The 27,576-nt window shown below is 46.9% G+C and overlaps 1 protein-coding gene and 1 long non-coding RNA gene across 2 annotated transcripts in view; one reads left to right on the plus strand and one right to left on the minus strand.

Moving 5' to 3' along the window:
* Positions 1-12,974, plus strand: part of LOC118379925 (short transient receptor potential channel 6-like) — an 86,090-nt gene extending 73,116 nt beyond the window's left edge. The window contains exons 13-17 of the mRNA XM_052529167.1: positions 2,692-2,887; positions 3,712-3,903; positions 10,344-10,400; positions 12,254-12,329; positions 12,423-12,974. Coding sequence (XP_052385127.1) covers positions 2,692-2,887; positions 3,712-3,903; positions 10,344-10,400; positions 12,254-12,329; positions 12,423-12,625 — 724 coding nt within the window. The 3' untranslated portion in view covers positions 12,626-12,974. The remainder of the gene's footprint in view (positions 1-2,691; positions 2,888-3,711; positions 3,904-10,343; positions 10,401-12,253; positions 12,330-12,422) is intronic.
* Positions 12,975-18,118: 5,144 nt separating this feature from the next.
* LOC127933009 (uncharacterized) lies at positions 18,119-19,119 on the minus strand. Its single transcript, XR_008146746.1, has 4 exons — positions 18,999-19,119; positions 18,668-18,782; positions 18,376-18,521; positions 18,119-18,267 (listed from the first exon to the last, which is right to left on the minus strand). It is a non-coding gene; the product is annotated as an uncharacterized LOC127933009 (long non-coding RNA).
* Between the last annotated feature and the right edge of the window lie 8,457 nt (positions 19,120-27,576).

The following is a 27,576-nucleotide window of genomic DNA, read 5'->3' on the forward strand; positions in this document are numbered from 1 at the left end:
AGAACGATGCCTTTACCACGTAAAACATTCACACACACACAGTCCTACTACCTGGGGGCCAAGCAGAACGATGCCTTTACCACGTAAAACATTCACACACACACAGTCCTACTACCTGGGGGCCAAGCAGAACGATGCCTTTACCACGTAAAACATTCACACACACACAGTCCTACTACCTGGGGGCCAAGCAGAACGATGCCTTTACCACGTAAAACATTCACACACACACAGTCCTACTACCTGGGGGCCAAGCAGAACGATGCCTTTACCACGTAAAACATTCACACACACACAGTCCTACTACCTGGGGGCCAAGCAGAATGACTCCTTTACCACACATTACATTCACACACACACAGTCCTACTACCTGGGGGCCAAGCAGAATGACTCCTTTATCACACATTACATTCACACACACACAGTCCTACTACCTGGGGGCCAAGCAGAACGATGCCTTTACCACGTAAAACATTCACACACACACAGTCCTACTACCTGGGGGCCAAGCAGAACGATGCCTTTACCACGTAAAACATTCACACACACACAGTCCTACTACCTGGGGGCCAAGCAGAATGACTCCTTTATCACACATTACATTCACACACACACAGTCCTACTACCTGGGGGCCAAGCAGAACGATGCCTTTACCACGTAAAACATTCACACACACACAGTCCTACTACCTGGGGGCCAAGCAGAACGATGCCTTTACCACGTAAAACATTCACACACACACAGTCCTACTACCTGGGGGCCAAGCAGAATGACTCCTTTATCACGTAAAACATTCACACACACACAGTCCTACTACCTGGGGGCCAAGCAGAACGATGCCTTTACCACGTAAAACATTCACACACACACAGTCCTACTACCTGGGGGCCAAGCAGAATGACTCCTTTACCACGTAAAACATTCACACACACACAGTCCTACTACCTGGGGGCCAAGCAGAACGATGCCTTTACCACGTAAAACATTCACACACACACAGTCCTACTACCTGGGGGCCAAGCAGAACGATGCCTTTACCACGTAAAACATTCACACACACACAGTCCTACTACCTGGGGGCCAAGCAGAACGATGCCTTTACCACGTAAAACATTCACACACACACAGTCCTACTACCTGGGGGCCAAGCAGAACGATGCCTTTACCACGTAAAACATTCACACACACACAGTCCTACTACCTGGGGGCCAAGCAGAACGATGCCTTTACCACGTAAAACATTCACACACACACAGTCCTACTACCTGGGGGCCAAGCAGAACGATGCCTTTACCACGTAAAACATTCACACACACACAGTCCTACTACCTGGGGGCCAAGCAGAATGATCCTTTACCACGTAAAACATTCACACACACACAGTCCTACTACCTGGGGGCCAAGCAGAATGATGCCTTTACCACGTAAAACATTCACACACACACAGTCCTACTACCTGGGGGCCAAGCAGAACGATGCCTTTACCACGTAAAACATTCACACACACACAGTCCTACTACCTGGGGGCCAAGCAGAACGATGCCTTTACCACGTAAAACATTCACACACACACAGTCCTACTACCTGGGGGCCAAGCATAACGATGCCTTTACCACGTAAAACATTCACACACACACAGTCCTACTACCTGGGGGCCAAGCAGAACGATGCCTTTACCACGTAAAACATTCACACACACACAGTCCTACTACCTGGGGCCAAGCAGAATGACTCCTTTACCACGTAAAACATTCACACACACACAGTCCTACTACCTGGGGGCCAAGCAGAACGATGCCTTTACCACGTAAAACATTCACACACACACAGTCCTACTACCTGGGGGCCAAGCAGAACGATGCCTTTACCACGTAAAACATTCACACACACACAGTCCTACTACCTGGGGGCCAAGCAGAACGATGCCTTTACCACGTAAAACATTCACACACACACAGTCCTACTACCTGGGGGCCAAGCAGAACGATGCCTTTACCACGTAAAACATTCACACACACACAGTCCTACTACCTGGGGGCCAAGCATAACGATGCCTTTACCATGTAAAACATTCACACACACACAGTCCTACTACCTGGGGGCCAAGCAGAACGATGCCTTTACCACGTAAAACATTCACACACACACAGTCCTACTACCTGGGGGCCAAGCAGAATGACTGCCTTTACCACGTAAAACATTCACACACACACAGTCCTACTACCTGGGGGCCAAGCAGAACGATGCCTTTACCACGTAAAACATTCACACACACACAGTCCTACTACCTGGGGGCCAAGCAGAACGATGCCTTTACCACGTAAAACATTCACACACACACAGTCCTACTACCTGGGGGCCAAGCAGAACGATGCCTTTACCACGTAAAACATTCACACACACACAGTCCTACTACCTGGGGGCCAAGCAGAATGACTCCTTTACCACGTAAAACATTCACACACACACAGTCCTACTACCTGGGGGCCAAGCAGAATGACTCCTTTATCACACATTACATTAACAACTTCCGTGCAGCCTTTAGCTCAGCAGGCTAACTCAGATGGTTTCAACCCAGTCCATTACATAGGGCTTTATTTTCATTCTAATGATATTTTATTTCCAGTGGTGCTTCAAATAACTCCACCATCCTCCCTTCTATTTCCTCTCCCCCCTTCCCTCCCTCCAGTCTCGAGGAGAGCTTTAAGACTCTGTTTTGGGCGATCTTCGGCCTGTCGGAGGTGAAGTCGGTCGTCATTAACAACGATCACAAGTTCATTGAGAACATCGGCTACGTGCTGTATGGTGTTTACAATGTTACCATGGTGATCGTTCTGCTCAACATGCTGATCGCGATGATAAACAGCTCTTTCCAGGAAATAGAGGTACACACCCCACTACTGATGCTACCAGACTCTTAATATGATTGGTAAATACTGTAACATTTAAGAACTTGCCCCCCTATCCCCCTGTCCAAAACGTGTAAACATTGGACTATAAATTGTGCCTTCCTGTATTATACTGATGTTAAAATGTTTATTCTATTCTACCGAGCCATTTACTTTGTGTTCATATTCTTATCTTTTGTTATTTCTTATTGTTGAGAAGGAACGCGGAAGTAAGCATTTCATTGGACGATGTATACCATGTGTATCCCGTACGATAAATAAAACTTGAAACACACCCATGCAAGCACACACATACGCATACTTAAATACATGCCTGACACACACACAGGATCGAGGCCCTGGCATTGTAAGGTCTCGTCAGTCAGACTCTCCTAAACCTGTTTAATACTCTCTCCTTCCTTCTTCTCTGTTCTTCTCTCTCTCTCTTCTGTTCTTCTCTCCCTCTCTCTGGCCTCTCTTCTTCTCTCTCTCTCTCCCCGTTCTCTCCTCTCGCTCTCTCTTTCATTCTCTTACCTTCCTTCTCGCTCTCTCTCTCCTTCCTTCTCTCTCTCTCTCTCTCCGTTCTCTCCTCTCGCTCTCTCTTTCATTCTCTTACCTTCCTTCTCGCTCTCTCTCTCTCTCTCCTTCCTTCTCTCCCTCTCCCCGTTCTCTCCTCTCGCTCTTTCTTTCATTCTCTTACCTTCCTTCTCTCTCTCTCTCTCTCTCCCCGTTCTCTCCTCTCGCTCTCTCTTTCATTCTCTTACCTTCCTTCTCGCTCTCTCTCTCCTTCCTTCTCTCTTTCTCTCTCTACCTGCTTACAGGATGATGCTGATGTGGAGTGGAAGTTTGCCCGTGCCAAGCTGTGGTTCTCCTACTTTGAGGAAGGCAGGACCCTGCCCGTCCCATTTAACCTGGTTCCTAGTCCTAAAGCAATGCTGGGCCTGGCCACTGCTGTTAGAGAGCTGCTGCTACACAGCCACACACAGCCACCTGACGGGGCGCAGCTCAACCAGGTACACATACAAACACACCTCTCTGTTCATCCACTGTATCAGCCTCTAGTTATGGCAGACCTTGGTCCTGTATCTGCCTCTAGTTATGGTAGACCATGGTCCTGTATCAGCCTCTAGTTATGGTAGACCTTGGTTCTGTATCTGTCTCTAGTTATGGTAGACCTTGGTCCTGTATCAGCCTCTAGTAATGAACCATGGTAGACCTTGGTCCTGTATCAGCCTCTAGTTATGGTAGACCTTGGTCCTGTATCTGCCTCTAGTTATGGTAGACCTTGGTCCTGTATCTGCCTCTAGTTATGAACCATGGTAGACCTTGGTCCTGTATCTGCCTCTAGTTATGGTGGACCTTGGTCCTGTATCTGCCTCTAGTAATGAACCATGGTAGACCTTCGTCCTGTATCTGCCTCTAGTTATGAACCATGGTAGACCTTGGTCCTGTATCTGCCTCTAGTTATGAACCATGGTAGACCTTGGTCCTGTATCTGCCTCTAGTTATGGTAGACCTTGGTCCTGTATCTGCCTCTAGTTATGGTAGACCTTGGTCCTGTATCTGCCTCTAGTTATGAACCATGGTAGACCTTGGTCCTGTATCTGCCTCTAGTTATGAACCATGGTAGACCTTGGTTCTGTATCTGCCTCTAGTTATGAACCATGGTAGACCTTGGATCTGTATCTGCCTCTAGTTATGGTAGACCTTGGTGCTGTACCTGCCTCTAGTAATGAACCATGGTAGACCTTGGATCTGTATCTGCCTCTAGTTATGAACCATGGTAGACCTTGGATCTGTATCTGCCTCTAGTTATGGTAGACCTTGGTCCTGTATCTGTCTCTAGTTATGGTAGACCTTGGTCCTGTATCTGCCTCTAGTTATGAACCATGGTAGACCTTGGTCCTGTATCTGCCTCTAGTTATGGTAGACCTTGGTCCTGTATCAGCCTCTAGTTATGGTAGACCTTGGTCCTGTATCTGCCTCTAGTTATGGTAGACCTTGGTCCTGTATCTGCCTCTAGTTATGAACCATGGTAGACCTTGGTCCTGTATCTGCCTCTAGTTATGGTGGACCTTGGTCCTGTATCTGCCTCTAGTAATGAACCATGGTAGACCTTGGTCCTGTATCAGCCTCTAGTTATGAACCATGGTAGACCTTGGTTCTGTATCTGCCTCTAGTAATGTACCATGGTAGACCTTGGTCCTGTATCTGCCTCTAGTTATGGTAGACCTTGGTCCTGTATCTGCCTCTAGTTATGGTAGACCTTGGTCCTGTATCTGCCTCTAGTTATGAACCATGGTCGACCTTGGTCCTGTATCTGCCTCTAGTTATGAACCATGGTAGACCTTGGTTCTGTATCTGCCTCTAGTAATGAACCATGGTAGACCTTGGATCTGTATCTGCCTCTAGTTATGAACCATGGTAGACCTTGGATCTGTATCTGCCTCTAGTTATGAACCATGGTAGACCTTGGATCTGTATCTGCCTCTAGTTATGGTAGACCTTGGTGCTGTACCTGCCTCTAGTAATGAACCATGGTAGACCTTGGATCTGTATCTGCCTCTAGTTATGAACCATGGTAGACCTTGGATCTGTATCTGCCTCTAGTTATGGTAGACCTTGGTCCTGTATCTGTCTCTAGTTATGGTAGACCTTGGTCCTGTATCTGCCTCTAGTTATGAACCATGGTAGACCTTGGTCCTGTATCTGCCTCTAGTTATGAACCATGGTAGACCTTGGTGCTGTACCTGCCTCTAGTAATGAACCATGGTAGACCTTGGATCTGTATCTGCCTCTAGTTATGGTAGACCTTGGTGCTGTACCTGCCTCTAGTAATGAACCATGGTGGACCTTGGTCCTGTATCTGCCTCTAGTTATGGTAGACCTTGGTCCTGTATCTGCCTCTAGTAATGAACCATGGTAGACCTTGGATCTGTATCTGCCTCTAGTTATGGTAGACCTTGGTGCTGTATCTGCCTCTAGTAATGAACCATGGTAGACCTTGGTCCTGTATCTGCCTCTAGTAATGAACCATGGTAGACCTTGGTCCTGTATCTGCCTCTAGTTATGGTAGACCTTGGTCCTGTATCTGTCTCTAGTAATGAACCATGGTAGACCTTGGTTCTGTATCTGCCTCTAGTTATGGTAGACCTTGGTCCTGTATCTGCCTCTAGTAATGAACCATGGTAGACCTTGGATCTGTATCTGCCTCTAGTAATGAACCATGATGGTGGACCTTGGTCCTGTATCTGCCTCTAGTTATGGTAGACCTTGGTCCTGTATCTGCCTCTAGTTATGGTAGACCTTGGTCCTGTATCAGCCTGTAATTATGGTAGACCTTGGTTCTGTATCTGTCTCTAGTTATGGTAGACCTTGGTCCTGTATCTGTCTGTAGTTATGAACCATGGTAGACCTTGGTCCTGTATCAGCCTGTAATTATGGTAGACCTTGGTCCTGTATCTGCCTCTAGTTATGGTAGACCTTGGTCCTGTATCTGCCTCTAGTTATGGTAGACGTAGTGTAAGATGACGCCGACAGAGACTGTCGCCTTGCTTCGAATTCTTAGGAAACTGCAGTCGTGGCCAAAAGTTTTGAGAATTACACAAATATACATTTTCACAAAGTCTGCTGCCTCAGTTTGTATGATGGCAATTTGCATATACTCCAGAATGTTATGAAGAGTGATCAGATGAATTGCAATTAATTGCAAAGTCCCTCTTTGCCATGCAAATGAACTGAAACCCCCAAAAACATGTCCACTGCATTTCAGCCCGACCACAAAAGGACCAGCTGACATCATGTCAGTTATTCTCTCATTAACACAGGTGTGAGTGTTGACGAGGACAAGGCTGGAGATCACTCTGTCATGCTGATTGAGTTCGAATAACAGACTGGAAGCTTCAAAAGGAGGGTGGTGCTTGGAATAATTGTTCTTCCTCTGTCAACCATGGTTACCTGCAAGGAAGCACGTGCCGTCATCATTGCTTTGCACAAAAAGGGCTTCACGGGCAAAGATATTGCTGCCAGTAAGATTGCACCTAGATCAACCATTTATCGGATCATCAAGATCTTCAAGGAGAGCGGTTCAATTGTTGTGAAGAAGGCTTAAGGACGCCCAAGAAAGTCCAGCAAGTGCCAGGACCGTCTCCTAAGGTTGATTTAGCTGCTCAGAGCTTGCTCAGGAATGCAGCAGGCAGGTGTGAGTGCATCTGCATGCACAGTGAGGCGAAGACTTTTGGAGGATGACCTGGTGTCAAGAAGGGCAGCAAAGAAGCCACTTCACTCCAGGGAAAAACATCAGGGACAGACTGATATTCTGCAAAAGGTACAGGGATTAGACTGCTGAGGACTGGGGTAAAGTAATTTTCTCTGATGAATCCCCTTTCTGATTGTTTGGGGCATCCAGAAAAAAGCTTGTCCAGAGAAGACAAGGTGAGCGCTGCCATCAGTCCTGTGTCATGCCAACAGTAAAGCATCCTGAGACCATTCTTGTGTGGGGTTGCTTCTCAGCCAAGGGAGTGGACTCACTGACAATTTTGCCTAAGAACACAGCCATGAATAAAGAATGGTACCAACACATCCTCTGAGAGCAACTTCTCCCAACCATCCAGGAACAGTTTGGTGACGAACAATGCCTTTTTCAGCATGATGGAGCACCTTGCCATAAGGCAAAAGTGATAACTATGTGGCTCAGGGAACAAAACATCGATATTTTGGGTCCATGGCCAGGAAACTCCCCAGACCTTAATCCCACTGAGAACTTGTGGTCAATCCTCAAGGGGCGGGTGGACAAACAAAAACCCACAAATTCTGACAAACTCCAAGCATTGATTATGCAAAAATGGGCTGCCATCAGTCAGGATGTGACCCAGAAGTTAATTGACAGCATGCCAGGGCAGATTGCAGAGGTCTTGAAAAAGAAGGGTCAACACTGCAAATATTGACTCTTTGCATCAATTTCATTGATTGAAATTGTCAATAAGACAATTGTCAATAAGAGCCTTTGACACTTATGAAATGCTTATACTTCAGTATTCCATAGTAACATCTGACAAAAATATCTAAAGACACTGAAGCAGCAAACTTTGTGGAAATTAATACTTGTGTCATTCTCAAAACGTTTGGCCACAGCTGTATACAGTACGAAATTCGAGCAAAGGGTTGCCTTCCAGAGAGAACTCAGAGATTGTAGCATTCTCTGTTTCATGGAAACTGTCTCGGGGTGCGTAGTTGGAATCGTTTCAGCCACCGGGCTTCTCCATGCATCGCGCCGACAGAGATAAACACTTCTCTTGAAAGAGGAAGGGCGGGGGTGTATGCCTCATGATTAACGACTCATGGTGTAATCATAACATACAGGAACTCAAGTATTTTTGCTCACCCGACCTAGAATTCCTTACAATCAAATGCAGGCCATTTTACCTACCAAGATAATTCTCATCAGTTGTTGTCACAGCGGTGTACATTCCCCCTCAAGCAGACACCAAGACGGCCTTCAAGGAACTTCACTGGACTCGTAGCTGGGGATTTTAACAAGAAAATTTGAGAACAAGGCTACCTAAATTCTATCAGCTTCTTTACTGCACTACGCGCAGGGGTAATACACTCGACCACTGCTACTCTAACTTCTGCGATGCATACAAATCCCTCCCCCACCCTCCCTTCAGCAAATCCGAATACAACACCATCTTGCTCCTACCGTCTTATAGGCAGAAACTCAAACAGGATGTACCAGTGATGAGAACCCATTCAACACTGGTCTGACCAATCGGAAGCCACGCTTCAAGATTGTTTTGATCACGCGTACTGGAATATGTTGCGGTCATCCTCAGAGAACAACATTGACCTATACGCTGACTCGGTGAGTGATTTTAGAAATAAGTACATTGGAGATGTTGTACTGTGACTATTAAAACCTACCCTAACCAGAAACCGTGAACGGGTGGCGGAATTTGTGCAAAACTGAAAGCATGAACCACCGCATTTAACCATGGAAAGGCTGAATATAAACAGTGTAGTTATTCCCTCCGCAAGGCAATCAAACAAGCGAAATGCCAGTACAGGGACAAAGTGGAGACGCAATTCAACGGCTCAGACACAAGACGTATGTGGCAGAGTCTACAGGAAATAATGGACTACAAAAAAAAAGCCACATCACAGACACCAACGTCACGCCTCCAGACAAACGACCTTCTTTGCCCACTTTGAGGATACAGTGCCTCCGTCGCGCCCCGCTGGTCTGACCAATCGGAAGCCACGCTTCCTAACAAGGACTGCACCCCCCCCGCTCCTTCCTTCTCCATGTGAGACAATGTGAGAAAAACATTTAAATGTATTAACCCTCGCAAGGCTGTTGGCCCAGACGGCATCCCTATCCGCGTCCTCAACATGCTCAGAATGCCCTGCGTGCTGTAATCCATGGAGGAAAATGACCTGCGTGCTGTAATCCATGGAGGAAAATGACCTGCGTGTAACAGAAGAGAAGTCCAGGTCACAAAAAAAGTCCTCAGGTCATCTTGGAACAAAGCTGTCCTCTCCAACTCTTCCTTTGAAGAAGCTAGGCTAATTATTGATGCAATGATGGCTTAGCAAGGCTTCTAATTGGCTAAAACAAAATAGTTTACTTTAGTTGACTACAGCATAAAAGGTCAAAATATTTAAGTGAATGGTACAATAGAAAATTTAACATTGACCCTGAAATGTTGTTTCTTCTACGTTTGCACATGAAAGTAACAAGTGTTTGATGCAATAGAAAACACCATATGCTCATCAACAAAGGCTGTAGTAAAGGGTAATGTTTATAATACATGGTTTTATGAGGGTATTAGCCTGGGATAAAGCGCACCAATTCATCATCATCATCAGGGTTTCAAACGTGGGGCAAAACACATCATAGGAGTTGACCACTGGCCTAAAAACCAATCATTTATTTTCCTGGGGCAGAGCAACAATGCGCCACACCCAAATGTGAAAAGATAACGTCCAACTGTGCAACTATAGAAAATAAGGTTGCATGATGATACATAAGGGTTCATATTAGTGCATTTATTTTGACCAATGCGGGAGGGCAGCGTAGCCTAGTGGTTAGAGCGTTGGACTAGTAACCGGAAGGTTGTGAGTTCAAACCCCCGAGCTGACATGGTACAAATCTGTCGTTCTGCCCCTGAACAGGCAGTTAACCCACTGTTCCCAGGCCGTCATTGAAAATAAGAATATGTTCTTAACTGACTTGCCTGGTTAAATAAAGGTAAAATAAAAAAAATAAAAAAATTTAAAAAACTGTTTTTCACTGGTTTATAATGCATTTACAAATGATTAAATAACCATTAATAACGTAATTATAAAACTTACTGTAAGATGTTAACGGTAATCCGTATTTATATAGGTATGTAAACAGTATTAATATAGCAATCGTAATAAGTATTTACTACTGTGTCTCTGTGTGTTCCAGCTGGGAGACAGTAAAGCTTCAGGATACAGCAACTCTCCGAGACCCACCAGATACCAGGTAACATACACCAGGATTATTTTATTATTTTAATGAGCATGGCCTTATTTATATTACAGCATATTGGATGACTGTCATTCATATTCCATGGACAAAGCTCAATGTAACAACGATAGGTTTAGGCTACTACATGATACTGTAATTTTCCCTAAACCTATCATGACGTTGATAGAACCTAACCTATGAATGAAAGTTTACAATGTAGGTTCACAGGTCAAGAGAATTCTTAACAATCAAGGTCACAGACAGTAACATATTCAATATCATCTTGTCTGCATCTAGCTGATCTTTTAATTTATTTAACCTTTATTTAACTAGGCAAGTCAGTTAAGAACAAATTCTTTTTTACAATGACGGCCTAGTAACAGTGGGTTAACTGGCCTAGGAACAGTGGGTTAACTGGCCTAGGAACAGTGGGTTAACTGGCCTAGGAACAGTGGGTTAACTGCCTTGTTCAGGGGCAGAACGACAGCTCGGGAATTCAATCTAGCCACCTTTCAGTTACTGGCCCAACTCTCTAACCACTAGGCTACCTGCCGCCCCATCTAAGATGCTAGCATTAGTACAACAGTTGCAAACGAGAGTTTCTATTGGACCAATTCAGCTATGTTTATCCCCGTTTCATTCCGTTTAAGAAAGAAGAAACATTTAAGAAACATTTTTCAACAGAATATACAGAATGAATACACCCCTAATCACACACAAACACAGTTCATTTTGTAGCAGCCACATACAAACAGCATTATCACTTTTCACGTTGTAAATCCTTCTCTGATCTACTTGCTCTCGTCCTCTCACCTTTTCCCTTCGCTTGTAGGACTTCAGTGCACAACACATCAGCTGTATTTGACCAGGTGAAAAAACCTTTCCAAGCCAAAGCTTCATATCATACCCTCTAAATGCCACACACAGCCTACATTGTGTCACCATATTATCTAACATCATAGTCAACATAGCTAACATAACTAATGCACCAGTAAACTTGCTAAAATCATGCAGTACAGTCAGCAAGCATTTTAGCAGTTACACCGGAGTGCCCTGGTGGCAATAAATGAATACAACCAAAAGCTTACCTTGACTTAAGAGTTCCAGTGTTGGATAGACATAGCCAGTTAGCTAACGTAACATTCCTCTCTGTTTTGAGCTGGGTTTTTGATTAGGCTAAACAAGCTAGCTAGATAAAGTAGCTAACTAAGTAAAAGTGAGAAAAAAAAACTACGAAATATAGCTAGCTCTCTCTCTCCCTTTCTCTTGCCTCTCAATAATTTTGAAAGAAATATATTTGTTCAAAACTGTAAAACTATTTCCATTCTCTCGCTTTGAGTCAACTACTCACCACATTTTATGCACTGCAGTGCTAGTTATCTGTAGCTTGTGCTTTCAGTACGAGATTCCTTCTCTGATCCTTTGATTGGGTGGACAACATGTCAGTTCATGCTGCAAAAGCTCTGACAAGTTAGAGGACGTCTTCCGGAAGTTGTCATAATTATGGAAGGGGGGTGATAACAATGAGCCTCCTAGGTTTTGTATTGTAGTCAATGTACCCAGAGGAGGATGGAAGCTAGCTGTCCTCTGGCTACACCATGGTGCTACCCGACAGAGTGCTGTTGAGGCTACTGTAGACCTTCTTTGCAAAACAGTGTGTTTTAATCAATTATTTGGTGACGTGAATATGCAGTATTTAGTATATTATATATATATGTTTCACTATTTACATTTTTATGAAAATCAGTGAAGAGGATGGTCCTCCCCTTCCTCCTCTGAGGAATCGCCACTCACTCACTTACAGGTTACAATAATGAATGTATATTTTGTATGTTTATCTGTTCAGTTTGTGTGTGTGTATGTTGCAGAAGATCATGAAGCGCCTTATAAAACGTTACATCATCAAAGCCCAGACGGACAAAGAAAATGACGAGATCAACGAAGGTGACTGACACACACACACACTTCAGTCATAAGAAATGCAGAGTAGTTTTGAAACTTTACTCAACGCGAACTGTGTGGTCTGTGTGTGTGTAGGTGAGCTGAAAGAGATTAAGCAGGATATCTCCAGTCTGCGTTATGAGCTGCTGGAGGACAAGAATCACAACATGGAGGAGCTGCAGGAGCTTCTGGGGAGGCTGAGAGAGACTTACACCACACACCACACAGAGGAACACACACAATTACACACACACCACACAGAGGAACACACACACCACACAGAGGAACACACACAATAACACACACACCACACAGAGGAACACACACAATAACACACACACCACACAGAGGAACACACACAATAACACACACACAGAGGAACACACACACCACACAGAGGAACACACACAATAACACACACACCACACAGAGGAACACACACACCACACAGAGGAACACACACAATTACACACACACCACACAGAGGAACACACACAATTACACACACACCACACAGAGGAACACACACAATAACACACACACCACACAGAGGAACACACACACCACACAGAGGAACACACACAATAACACACACACCACACAGAGGAACACACACACCACACAGAGGAACACACACAATTACACACACCACACACAATAACACACACACCACACAGAGGAACACACACAATAACACACACACCACACAGAGGAACACACACACCACACACAATAACACACACACCACACAGAGGAACACACACAATAACACACACACCACACAGAGGAACACACACAATTACACACACACCACACAGAGGAACACACACAATAACACACACACCACACAGAGGAACACACACAATTACACACACGCACCACACAGAGGAACACACACACCACACAGAGGAACACACACAATTACACACACACCACACAGAGGAACACACACAATAACACACACACCACACAGAGGAACACACACAATAACACACACACCACACAGAGGAACACACACAATTACACACACACACCACACAGAGGAACACACACAATAACACACACACCACACAGAGGAACACACACAATAACACACACACCACACAGAGGAACACACACAATTACACACACGCACCACACAGAGGAACACACACACCACACACACGCACCACACAGAGGAACACACACAATTACACACACACCACACAGAGGAACACCACACAGAGGAACACACACAATAACACACACACCACACAGAGGAACACACACAATAACACACACACCACACAGAGGAACACACACAATTACACACACACACCACACAGAGGAACACACACACCACACAGAGAGAACACACACAATTACACACACACACACACAGAGGAACACACACAATAACACACACACCACACAGAGGAACACACACAATAACACACACACCACACAGAGGAACACACACAATAACACACACACCACACAGAGGAACACACACAATTACACACACACACACACAGAGGAACACACACAATAACACACACACACAGAGGAACACACACAATAACACACACACACCACACAGAGGAACACACACAAACAACACACACACCACACACACACACCACACAGAGGAACACACACAATTACACACACACCACACAGAGGAACACACACAATAACACACGCACCACACAGAGGAACACACACAATAACACACACACCACACAGAGGAACACACACAATAACACACGAGTTTTAAGAAACTGGTTTCAGCTGCTGCATTGATGTCCTTCCTGCCTTCTTTCCAAGTACCACCTGGACTCAGCAGAACATATACTCATTACTGTATCTTCTGTTCCCTGAGAGAGGGAAACCAGGTACAACACAGCTATGGGGAGTTCCCGTCCTCTACTGATCAGTACGCCACCCCCTGGGCCCAGTACACCTTGTCCAGCTGCGTCCTAAAAAAAATGACAGTGCTTATTAGGGAGCGACATGTTGGAGTTAGTCATCCCTTTGTTAGCCAACGGGTCTAGGTAGCCAGCTAGCTTCTCACCCACCGGAAGCATGTGGAAAATCCCTGCCCCTCCATATCCGTGAAGTGGGAATTATCCATGCAACATCAGCTTGTCAGACTGTGGCTGGGCACAGGTTGTCTTAAGCTCATCGAAAGAGTCTGGAAAAAGAGGCAAGCGGTGCAGGACTGCTGATAGCACCAGTAGCAGGACTGTGGATAGCACCAGTAGCAGGACTGTGGATAACACCAGTAGCGGTGCAGGACTGTGGATAACACCAGTAGCGGTGCAGGACTGTGGATAGCACCAGTAGCAGGACTGTGGATAGCACCAGTAGCAGGACTGTGGATAGCACCAGTAGCAGGACTGTGGATAGCACCAGTAGCAGGACTGTGGATAGCACCAGTAGCAGGACTGTGGATAGCACCAGTAGCAGGACTGTGGATAGCACCAGTAGCGGTGCAGGACTGCTGATAGCACCAGTAGCAGGACTGTGGATAGCACCAGTACCAGTACTGTGGATAGCACCAGTAGCAGTACTGTGGATAGCACCAGTAGCAGTACTATGGATAACACCAGTAGCAGGACTGTGGATAGCACCAGTAGCAGTACTGTGGATACACCAGTAGCACACCAGTAGCAGTACTGTGGACACCAGTAGCAGGACTGTGGATAGCACCAGTAGCAGGACTGTGATAGCACCAGTAGCAACTGTGATAGCACCAGTAGCAGGACTGTGGAAGACCAGTAGCTGGTGTGGATAGCACCAGTAGCAGGACTGTGGATAGTCCTTCCAGTAGCAGGACTGTGGATAGCACCAGTAGCAGTACTGTGGATAGCACCAGTAGCAGTACTGTGGATAGCACCAGTAGCAGTACTGTGGATAGCACCAGTAGCAGGACTGCTGATAGCACCAGTAGCAGTACTGTGGATAGCACCAGTAGCAGTACTGTGGATAGCACCAGTAGCAGTACTGTGGGAGTTCCCTGTGGATAGCACCAGTAGCAGTACTGTGGATCACCAGTAGCAGTACTGTGGATAACACCAGTAGCAGGACTGTGGATAGCACCAGTAGCAGTACTGTGGATAGCCCAGTAGCAGGACTGTGGATAGCACCAGTAGCAGTACTGTGGAAACCAGTAGCAGTACTGTGGATAGCACCAGTAGCAGGACTGTGGATAGCACCAGTAGCAGGACTGTGGATAGCACCAGTAGCAGTACTGTGGATAGCACCAGTGTGGAGCAGTAGCTGGATAGCACCAGGACTGTGGATAGCACCAGTAGCAGGGTGGATAGCACCAGTAGCAGTACTGTGGATAGCACCAGTAGCAGTACTGTGGATAGCACCAGTAGCAGTACTGTGGATAGCACCACAGGACTGTGGATAGCACCAGTAGCAGTACTGTGGATAGCACAAGTAGCAGGACTGTGGATAGCACCAGTAGCAGGACTGTGGATAGCACCAGTAGCAGGACTGTGGATAGCACCAGTAGCAGGACTGTGGATAGCACCAGTAGCAGGACTGTGGATAGCACCAGGCGGTGCAGGACTGTGGATAGCACCAGTAGCAGGACTGTGGATAGCACCAGTAGCAGGACTGTGGATAGCACCAGTCAGGACTGTGGATAACCAGTAGCAGGACTGTGGATAGCACCAGTAGCAGCACCAGTAGCAGTACTGTGGATAGCACCAGTAGCAGGACTGTGGATAGCACCAGTAGCAGTACTGTGGATAGCACCAGTAGCAGGACTGTGGATAGCACCAGTAGCAGGACTGTGGATAGCACCAGTAGCAGGACTGTGGATAGCACCAGTAGCAGGACTGTGGATAGCACCAGTAGCAGGACTGTGGATAGCACCAGTAGCAGTACTGTGGATAGCACCAGTAGCAGTACTGTGGATAGCACCAGTAGCAGTACTGTGGATAACACCAGTAGCAGGACTGTGGATAGCACCAGTAGCAGGACTGTGGATAGCACCAGTAGCAGGACTGTGGATAGCACCAGTAGCAGTACTGTGGATAGCACCAGTAGCAGGACTGTGGATAGCACCAGTAGCAGTACTGTGGATAGCACCAGTTGCAGGACTGTGGATAGCACCAGTAGCAGGACTGTGGATAGCACCAGTAGCAGGACTGTGGATAGCACCAGTAGCAGGACTGTGGATAGCTGCTGATAGCACCAGTAGCAGGACTGTGGACACCAGTGGACTGTGGATAGCACACCAGTAGCAGGACTGTGGATAGCACCAGTAGCAGGACTGTGGATAGCACCAGTGCGGTGCAGGACTGTGGATAGCACCAGTTGCAGGACTGCTGATAGCACCAGTAGCAGGACTGTGGATAGCACCAGTAGCAGGACTGTGGATAGCACCAGTAGCAGGACTGTGGATAGCACCAGTAGCAGTACTGTGGATAGCACCAGTAGCAGGACTGTGGATAGCACCAGTAGCAGGACTGTGGATAGCACCAGTAGCAGGACTGTGGATAGCACCAGTAGCAGGACTGTGGATAGCACCAGTAGCAGGACTGTGGATAGCACCAGTAGCAGGACTGTGGATAGCACCAGTAGCAGGACTGTGGATAGCACCAGTAGCAGGACTGTGGATAGCACCAGTAGCAGGACTGTGGATAGCACCAGTAGCAGGACTGTGGATAGCTGTGGATAGCACCAGTAGCAGTACTGTGGATAGCACCAGTAGCAGGACTGTGGATAGCACCAGTAGCAGGACTGTGGATAGCACCAGTAGCAGGACTGTGGATAGCACCAGTAGCAGTACTGTGGATAGCACCAGTAGCAGGACTGTGGATAGCACCAGTAGCAGGACTGTGGATAGCACCAGTAGCAGGACTGTGGATAGCACCAGTAGCAGGACTGTGGATAGCACCAGTAGCAGGACTGTGGATAGCACCAGTAGCATATAGCACCAGTAGCAGGACTGTGGATAGCACCAGTAGCAGGACTGTGGATAGCACCAATAGTAGGACTGTGGATAGCACCAGTAGCTGTGGAGCACCAGTACAGGACTGTGGATAGCACCAGTAGCAGGACTGTGGATAGCACCAGTAGCAGTACTGTGGATAGCACCAGTAGCAGTACTGTGGATAGCACCAGTAGCAGGACTGTGGATAGCACCAGTAGCAGGACTGTGGATAGCACCAGTAGCAGGACTGTGGATAGCACCAGTAGCAGGACTGTGGATAGCACCAGTTGCAGGACTGTGGATAGCACCAGTAGCAGGACTGTGGATAGCACCAGTAGCAGGACTGTGGATAGCACCAGTAGCAGCCGCTCTGAGACATAAATAAATTAGCGGTTCACTAGAAGCAAGGGATTCCGTAGGACGTGTGGCTGCCCGGAAAACAAACCCTCAATCTTCTTTTAAGAACCCCCCCCCTAGAACAGACCATAGACACAACAGTATCATTCGAAAGTGAGTCCAGATCAACCCTGTATACTGCAACTCAGACTCCGCCGAATTATAGGCACCCAGGAGAGGAAAGACAAATTCAGTCCCACAAAGCCTTCTAAGGAAGCCTCTCCTCGGGAGAGAAAGAGAGATTGTAGGCATCTGGCACGAAAGACATGTGTGAATTTTTCTGTTCAGCTGGAGGTGAAGACCGTTCCTCTGGTTTTTCACCTGTGGAGGCGGGGCTTCTGGTGAGGCATGGTGTTCATTGGCCTTGTCAGGCGTGATTCTAATGTTCTTCACCTGTGGAAGGCGGGGCTTCTGGTGAGGCATGGTGTTCATTGGCCTTGTCAGGCGTGATTCTAATGTTCTTCACCTGTGGAAGGCGGGGCTTCTGGTGAGGCATGGTGTTCATTGGCCTTGTCAGGCGTGATTCTAATGTTCTTCACCTGTGGAAGGCGGGGCTTCTGGTGAGGCATGGTGTTCATTGGCCTTGTCAGGCGTGATTCTAATGTTCTTCACCTGGCATGGTGTTCATTGGCCTTGTCAGGCGTGATTCTAATGTTCTTCACCTGTGGAAGAGGCATGGTGTTCATTGGCCTGGTCAGGCGTGATTCTAATGTTCTTCACCTGTGGAAGGCGGGGCTTCTGGTGAGGCATGGTGTTCATTGGCCTTGTCAGGCGTGATTCTAATGTTCTTCACCTGTGGAAGGCGGGGCTTCTGGTGAGGCATGGTGTTCATTGGCCTTGTCAGGCGTGATTCTAATGTTCTTCACCTGTGGAAGGCGGGGCTTCTGGTGAGGCATGGTGTTCATTGGCCTTGTCAGGCGTGATTCTAATGTTTTTCACCTGTGGAAGGCGGGGCTTCTGGTGAGGCATGGTGTTCATTGGCCTGGTCAGGCGTGATTCTAATGTTCTTCACCTGTGGAGGCGGGGCTTCTGGTGAGGCATGGTGTTCATTGGCCTTGTCAGGCGTGATTCTAATGTTCTTCACCTGTGGAAGGCGGGGCTTCTGGTGAGGCATGGTGTTCATTGGCCTTGTCAGGCGTGATTCTAATGTTCTTCACCTGTGGAGGCGGGGCTTCTGGTGAGGCATGGTGTTCATTGGCCTTGTCAGGCGTGATTCTAATGTTCTTCACCTGTGGAGGCGGGGCTTCTGGTGAGGCATGGTGTTCATTGGCCTTGTCAGGCGTGATTCTAATGTTCTTCACCTGTGGAGGCAGGGCTTCTGGTGAGGCATGGTGTTCATTCACCTTGTCAGGTGTGATTCTAATGTTCTTCACCTGTGGAGGCGGGGCTTCTGGTGAGGCATGGTGTTCATTCACCTTGTCAGGTGTGATTCTCATGTTTTTCAGTAGAAGGATCTAGTGTGCAAACTCCCCATAGCTGTGTTGTACCAAGTGAACCGACTGAAAAGGAACCAGCAAACACATACAGGGACTTCTGCAGTAGACATGCCACTGACAAGAACTTAACATGTCCTGCACTTAAGCCAAAAACACAAGGATGCTTTCAGAATGTGGATGTTGTATTGTGCTGTAATCCAGGGGACATGACACCTACAAGTCAAAGAGACAGGCCCTTATCATTTAGATCAGCTAATCCCTAACTGGGGTACTCATTGTACGCCAAATAAAAATGTGATTCACTTTTTTCCCCCACATTTTCAAACAGTCCATTTCTATTTTCCAATGGGGCGATACATTTGGGTGAGTTTTTTTCTCCTCGCCTAAGTAGCCTCGTTTCACTGCCAAAAATCAAATTAAACCATCTAGTGTTCAGCGAAATAACAACACAATGTCAAATACAGGTAGCCTAGTCAAATAATTAACATCGAATCACATTAACCGTTACTCTCTCGTGGGAATTCTGCTGCTCATGTTGGCATCTGTACTGATGGTGCAAAAGTCATGACAGGGAGACATAGTGGAGTGGTAACGCACGTGCAAGCAGTTGCTCCTGACACCACTTGGGTACACTGCAGCATCCACCGAGAGGCTCTTGGGTACACTGCAGCATCCACCGAGAGGCTCTTGGGTACACTGCAGCATCCACCGAGAGGCTCTTGGGTACACTGCAGCATCCACCGAGAGGCTCTTCCACCAAGAGGCTACACTGCAGCATCCACCGAGAGGCTCTTGGGTACACTGCAGCATCCACCAAGAGGCTCTTGGGTACACTGCAGCATCCACCGAGAGGCTCTTGGGTCCACACTGCAGCATCCACCGAGAGGCTCTTGGGTACACTGCAGCATCCACCGAGAGGCTCTTGGGTCCACACTGCAGCATCCACCGAGAGGCTCTTGGGTACACTGCAGCATCCACCGAGAGGCTCTTGGGTACACTGCAGCATCCACCAGAGGCTCTTGGGTACACTGCAGCATCCACCGAGAGGCTCTTGGGTACACTGCAGCATCCACCAAGAGGCTCTTGGGTACACTGCAGCATCCACCGAGAGGCTCTTGGGTACACTGCAGCATCCACCAAGAGGCTCTTGGGTACACTGCAGCATCCACCAAGAGCAGCATCCACCGAGAGGCTCTTGGGTACACTGCAGCATCCACCAAGAGGCTCTTGGGTACACTGCAGCATCCACCGAGAGGCTCTTGGGTACACTGCAGCATCCACCGAGAGGCTCTTGCTGCCAAGGGAATGCCTGACCGCTTGATAGACATTTTGGACACGACAGTGAAAATGGTTAACTTTGTTAAAGCAAGGCCCATGAACTCTCGTGTATTTTCTGCACTATGCAATGATATGGGTAGCGACCATGTAACACTTTTATAACATACAGACTATATTCAATGTGCGGGATACAATTGAGGCTATGATTAAGAAGTTAGAGCTCTTCTATTTCCATTATTGTATGATTTTCTTCTGTGCAAATGAACTGAAGCTTACGGACAATGTCAATGTGATTTATCGAAGCAGCTGAGTGAGTTGGGTGCACAGTTACGCAGGTACAGTACATCCCCAAAATGGAAGACACAAACTGGATTCGTTATCCCTTTCCTGCCCTGCCTCCAGTCCACTTACCGATATCTGAACAAGAGAGCCTCATCGAAATTGCAACAAGCGGTTCTATGAAAACAGAATTTCATCAGAAGCCACTTCCAGATTTCTGGATTGGGCTACACTCAGAGTATCCTGCATTGGCAAATCGCGCTGTTAAGACTCTGATGCCCTTTGCAACCACATACCTATGGAGAGTGGATTCTCGGCCCTCACTAGCATGAAAACTAAATACAGGCACAGACTGTGTGGAAAATGATTTAAGACAGACTCTCTCCAATACAACTCAACATTGCAGAGGTATGCGCATCCTTTCAAGCACACCCTTCTCATTAACTTGTGGTGAGTTATTCACAATTTTTGTGAACAAATAAGGTTTTATTTGTAAGTTAGTTAAATAAAGAGCAAAATTATTGGTTATTATTATATGATTATTTGTGCCCTGGTCCTATAACAGCTCTTTGTCACTTCCCACGAGCCGGGTTGTGACAAAAACTCTCACTCATTCTTATGTTTAATAAATGTATTGTATAGTGTGTGTGTGGCAGGCTTACAATGATGGCAAAAAACAACATTTGAGAGTGCGCTGACCCTGGTGCTAGAGGGGGTACAGCTGGAGGTTGAATGTTTGAAGGGGTACAGCTGGAGGAAAGAATGTTTGAAGGGGTAGAGGACTAAAACAAGTTTGGGAACCACTGAGCTAGATGATGTGTTTTTATTGCTTTCTTATTCTTAGTGTGGAGTCAATAAAATATTTTTATCTAAAAATATCATGTTTAGTTTTTTTCTGTCCTGCATACTTCCCTCTACAGGAGGGTTTGATACTGGAAGTCCTGCCACTCATTTAGATGCTAGTCCATAAATGACTGCTCCCACACAGTTACATTACATTAATTATATTGAATCCCTGTAATATCATGTCCAGTCACCACACTAGTACATTGATGTAGCCTATGAAACGGCCAACCGTTAAAATATGAGGTTATTAAAAACGCCATTAAGATGCCCAAAATAGTCAACTATATTCCACAAATGATACAAAACAAGGTCAAGGAGCGTAAGTGTAAGAAATAGTGTGTTCATAAGGCTCTATTCAATCCATTTCAATGAAGTCACTAACAGGGATGTAAACACATGTGAGAGAAATAAGCGTTTTGTGCGTATGGCACATTGCTGTGATTTTCTTTCAGCTCATGGAACATTGGATCAACACTTTAGTTTTTAGGCCAAACTGTTCTGGAGCTACAGAATTTTTTTCTCATGTCTCATGTTCTGACAAACCGCTCTGGCTGTGTCACCTTTCACCGTAGATGGGATGTCTCATGGTCTGACAAACCGCTCTGGCTGTGTCACCTTTCACCACAGATGGGCTGTCTCATAGTCTGACAAACCGCTCTGGCTGTGTCACCTTTCACCGCAGATGGGATGTCTCATGGTCTGACAAACCGCTCTGGCTGTGTCACCTTTCACCACAGATGGGCTGTCTCATAGTCTGACAAACCGCTCTGGCTGTGTCACCTTTCACCGCAGATGGGATGTCTCATGGTCTGACAAACCGCTCTGGCTGTGTCACCTTTCACCGCAGATGGGCAGTGCGACATCGGGCGGATGCGGTGCAGCCCAGGTAAAAAAGGTTTAGATTTAAAGCTGGACTCCTGAAGCGTCTGACTGGACCAATGACCTGGAAGGGTACATCAATGACCTGGAAGGGTACATCAATGACCTGGAAGGGTTCATCAATGACCTGGAAGGGTACATCAATGACCTGGAAGGGTAATGACCTGGAAGGGTTCATCAATGACCTGGAAGGGTACATCAATGACCTGGAAGGGTACATCAATGACCTGGAAGGGTAATGACCTGGAAGGGTACATCAATGACCTGGAAGGGTTCATCAATGACCTGGAAGGGTACATCAATGACCTGGAAGGGTACATCAATGACCTGGAAGGGTACATCAATGACCTGGAAGGGTACATCAATGACCTGGAAGGGTAATGACCTGGAAGGGTACATCAATGACCTGGAAGGGTACATCAATGACCTGGAAGGGTACATCAATGACCTGGAAGGGTTCATCAATGACCTGGAAGGGTTCATCAATGACCTGGAAGGGTTCATCAATGACCTGGAAGGGTACATCAATGACCTGGAAGGGTACATCAATGACCTGGAAGGTAATGACCTGGAAGGGTACATCAATGACCTGGAAGGGTTCATCAATGACCTGGAAGGGTACATCAATGACCTGGAAGGGTTCATCAATGACCTGGAAGGGTACATCAATGACCTGGAAGGGTTCATCAATGACCTGGAAGGGTACATCAATGACCTGGAAGGGTACATCAATGACCTGGAAGGGTACATCAATGACCTGGAAGGGTACATCAATGACCTGGAAGGGTTCATCAATGACCTGGAAGGGTACATCAATGACCTGGAAGGGTACATCAATGACCTGGAAGGGTACATCAATGACCTGGAAGGGTTCATCAATGACCTGGAAGGGTTCATCAATTACCTGGAAGGGTTCATCAATGACCTGGAAGGGTACATCAATGACCTGGAAGGGTACATCAATGACCTGGAAGGGTTCATCAATGACCTGGAAGGGTTCATCAATGACCTGGAAGGGTACATCAATGACCTGGAAGGGTACATCAATGACCTGGAAGGGTACATCAATGACCTGGAAGGGTTCATCAATGACCTGGAAGGGTACATCAATGACCTGGAAGGGTACATCAATGACCTGGAAGGGTACATCAATGACCTGGAAGGGTACATCAATGACCTGGAAGGGTACATCAATGACCTGGAAGGGTTCATCAATGACCTGGAAGGGTACATCAATGACCTGGAAGGGTACATCAATGACCTGAAGGGTTCATCAATGACCTGGAAGGGTACATCAATGACCTGGAAGGGTACATCAATGACCTGGAAGGGTACATCAATGACCTGGAAGGGTTCATCAATGACCTGGAAGGGTTCATCAATGACCTGGAAGGGTTCATCAATGACCTGGAAGGGTTCATCAATGACCTGGAAGGGTACATCAATGACCTGGAAGGTAATGACCTGGAAGGGTACATCAATGACCTGGAAGGGTACATCAATGACTTGGAAGGGTACATCAATGACCTGGAAGGGTTCATCAATGACCTGGAAGGGTACATCAATGACCTGGAAGGTAATGACCTGGAAGGGTACATCAATGACCTGGAAGGGTACATCAATGACCTGGAAGGGTACATCAATGACCTGGAAGGTAATGACCTGGAAGGGTACATCAATGACCTGGAAGGGTACATAAATGACTTGGAAGGGTTCATCAATGACCTGGAAGGGTCCATCAATGACCTGGAAGGGTACATCAATGACCTGGAAGGGTTCATCAATGACCTGGAAGGGTACATCAATGACCTGGAAGGGTACATCAATGACCTGGAAGGGTACATCAATGACCTGGAAGGGTTCATCAATGACCTGGAAGGGTTCATCAATGACCTGGAAGGGTACATCAATGACCTGGAAGGGTTCATCAATGACCTGGAAGGGTACATCAATGACCTGGAAGGGTTCATCAATGACCTGGAAGGGTACATCAATGACCTGGAAGGGTTCATCAATGACCTGGAAGGGTACATCAATGACCTGGAAGGGTTCATCAATGACCTGGAAGGGTACATCAATGACCTGGAAGGGTACATCAATGACCTGGAAGGGTACATCAATGACCTGGAAGGGTTCATCAATGACCTGGAAGGGTACATCAATTACCTGGAAGGGTTCATCAATGACCTGGAAGGGTACATCAATGACCTGGAAGGGTACATCAATGACCTGGAAGGGTTCATCAATGACCTGGAAGGGTACATCAATGACCTGGAAGGGCACATCAATGACCTGGAAGGGTACATCAATGACCTGGAAGGGTACATCAATGACCTGGAAGGGTACATCAATGACCTGGAAGGGTTCATCAATGACCTGGAAGGGTACATCAATGACCTGGAAGGGTTCATCAATGACCTGGAAGGGTACATCAATGACCTGGAAGGGTACATCAATGACCTGGAAGGGTACATCAATGACCTGGAAGGGTACATCAATGACCTGGAAGGGTACATCAATTACCTGGAAGGGTTCATCAATGACCTGGAAGGGTACATCAATGACCTGGAAGGGTACATCAATGACCTGGAAGGGTTCATCAATGACATGGAAGGGTACATCAATGACCTGGAAGGGTTCATCAATGACCTGGAAGGGTTCATCAATGACCTGGAAGGGTACATCAATGACCTGGAAGGGTTCATCAATGACCTGGAAGGGTACATCAATGACCTGGAAGGGTTCATCAATGACCTGGAAGGGTACATCAATGACCTGGAAGGGTTCATCAATGACCTGGAAGGGTACATCAATGACCTGGAAGGGTACATCAATGACCTGGAAGGGTACATCAATGACCTGGAAGGGTTCATCAATTACCTGGAAGGGTTCATCAATGACCTGGAAGGGTACATCAATGACCTGGAAGGGTACATCAATGACCTGGAAGGGTTCATCAATGACATGGAAGGGTACATCAATGACCTGGAAGGGTTCATCAATGACCTGGAAGGGTACATCAATGACCTGGAAGGGTTCATCAATGACCTGGAAGGGTACATCAATGACCTGGAAGGGTACATCAATGACCTGGAAGGGTACATCAATGACCTGGAAGGGTTCATCAATGACCTGGAAGGGTACATCAATGACCTGGAAGGGTTCATCAATGACCTGGAAGGGTACATCAATGACCTGGAAGGGTACATCAATGACCTGGAAGGGTACATCAATGACCTGGAAGGGTTCATCAATGACCTGGAAGGGTACATCAATGACCTGGAAGGTAATGACCTGGAAGGGTACATCAATGACCTGGAAGGGTACATCAATGACCTGGAAGGGTTCATCAATGACCTGGAAGGGTACATCAATGACCTGGAAGGGTTCATCAATGACCTGGAAGGGTACATCAATGACCTGGAAGGGTTCATCAATGACCTGGAAGGGTACATCAATGACCTGGAAGGGTTCATCAATGACCTGGAAGGGTACATCAATGACCTGGAAGGGTTCATCAATGACCTGGAAGGGTACATCAATGACCTGGAAGGGTACATCAATGACCTGGAAGGGTACATCAATGACCTGGAAGGGTACATCAATGACCTGGAAGGGTACATCAATGACCTGGAAGGGTACATCAATGACCTGGAAGGGTTCATCAATGACCTGGAAGGGTTCATCAATTACCTGGAAGGGTTCATCAATGACCTGGAAGGGTACATCAATGACCTGGAAGGGTACATCAATGACCTGGAAGGGTTCATCAATGACCTGGAAGGGTTCATCAATGACCTGGAAGGGTACATCAATGACCTGGAAGGGTACATCAATGACCTGGAAGGGTACATCAATGACCTGGAAGGGTTCATCAATGACCTGGAAGGGTACATCAATGACCTGGAAGGGTACATCAATGACCTGGAAGGGTACATCAATGACCTGGAAGGGTACATCAATGACCTGGAAGGGTACATCAATGACCTGGAAGGGTTCATCAATGACCTGGAAGGGTACATCAATGACCTGGAAGGGTACATCAATGACCTGGAAGGGTTCATCAATGACCTGGAAGGGTACATCAATGACCTGGAAGGGTACATCAATGACCTGGAAGGGTACATCAATGACCTGGAAGGGTTCATCAATGACCTGGAAGGGTTCATCAATGACCTGGAAGGGTTCATCAATGACCTGGAAGGGTTCATCAATGACCTGGAAGGGTACATCAATGACCTGGAAGGTAATGACCTGGAAGGGTACATCAATGACCTGGAAGGGTACATCAATGACTTGGAAGGGTACATCAATGACCTGGAAGGGTTCATCAATGACCTGGAAGGGTACATCAATGACCTGGAAGGTAATGACCTGGAAGGGTACATCAATGACCTGGAAGGGTACATCAATGACCTGGAAGGGTACATCAATGACCTGGAAGGTAATGACCTGGAAGGGTACATCAATGACCTGGAAGGGTACATCAATGACCTGGAAGGGTTCATCAATGACCTGGAAGGGTTCATCAATGACCTGGAAGGGTACATCAATGACCTGGAAGGGTTCATCAATGACCTGGAAGGGTACATCAATGACCTGGAAGGGTACATCAATGACCTGGAAGGGTACATCAATGACCTGGAAGGGTTCATCAATGACCTGGAAGGGTTCATCAATGACCTGGAAGGGTACATCAATGACCTGGAAGGGTTCATCAATGACCTGGAAGGGTACATCAATGACCTGGAAGGGTTCATCAATGACCTGGAAGGGTACATCAATGACCTGGAAGGGTTCATCAATGACCTGGAAGGGTACATCAATGACCTGGAAGGGTACATCAATGACCTGGAAGGGTACATCAATGACCTGGAAGGGTTCATCAATGACCTGGAAGGGTACATCAATTACCTGGAAGGGTTCATCAATGACCTGGAAGGGTACATCAATGACCTGGAAGGGTACATCAATGACCTGGAAGGGTTCATCAATGACCTGGAAGGGTACATCAATGACCTGGAAGGGCACATCAATGACCTGGAAGGGTACATCAATGACCTGGAAGGGTACATCAATGACCTGGAAGGGTACATCAATGACCTGGAAGGGTTCATCAATGACCTGGAAGGGTACATCAATGACCTGGAAGGGTTCATCAATGACCTGGAAGGGTACATCAATGACCTGGAAGGGTTCATCA

Source organism: Oncorhynchus keta, chromosome 11 (genome assembly GCF_023373465.1).
Source record: "Oncorhynchus keta strain PuntledgeMale-10-30-2019 chromosome 11, Oket_V2, whole genome shotgun sequence".
Lineage (NCBI taxonomy): Eukaryota > Metazoa > Chordata > Actinopteri > Salmoniformes > Salmonidae > Oncorhynchus > Oncorhynchus keta.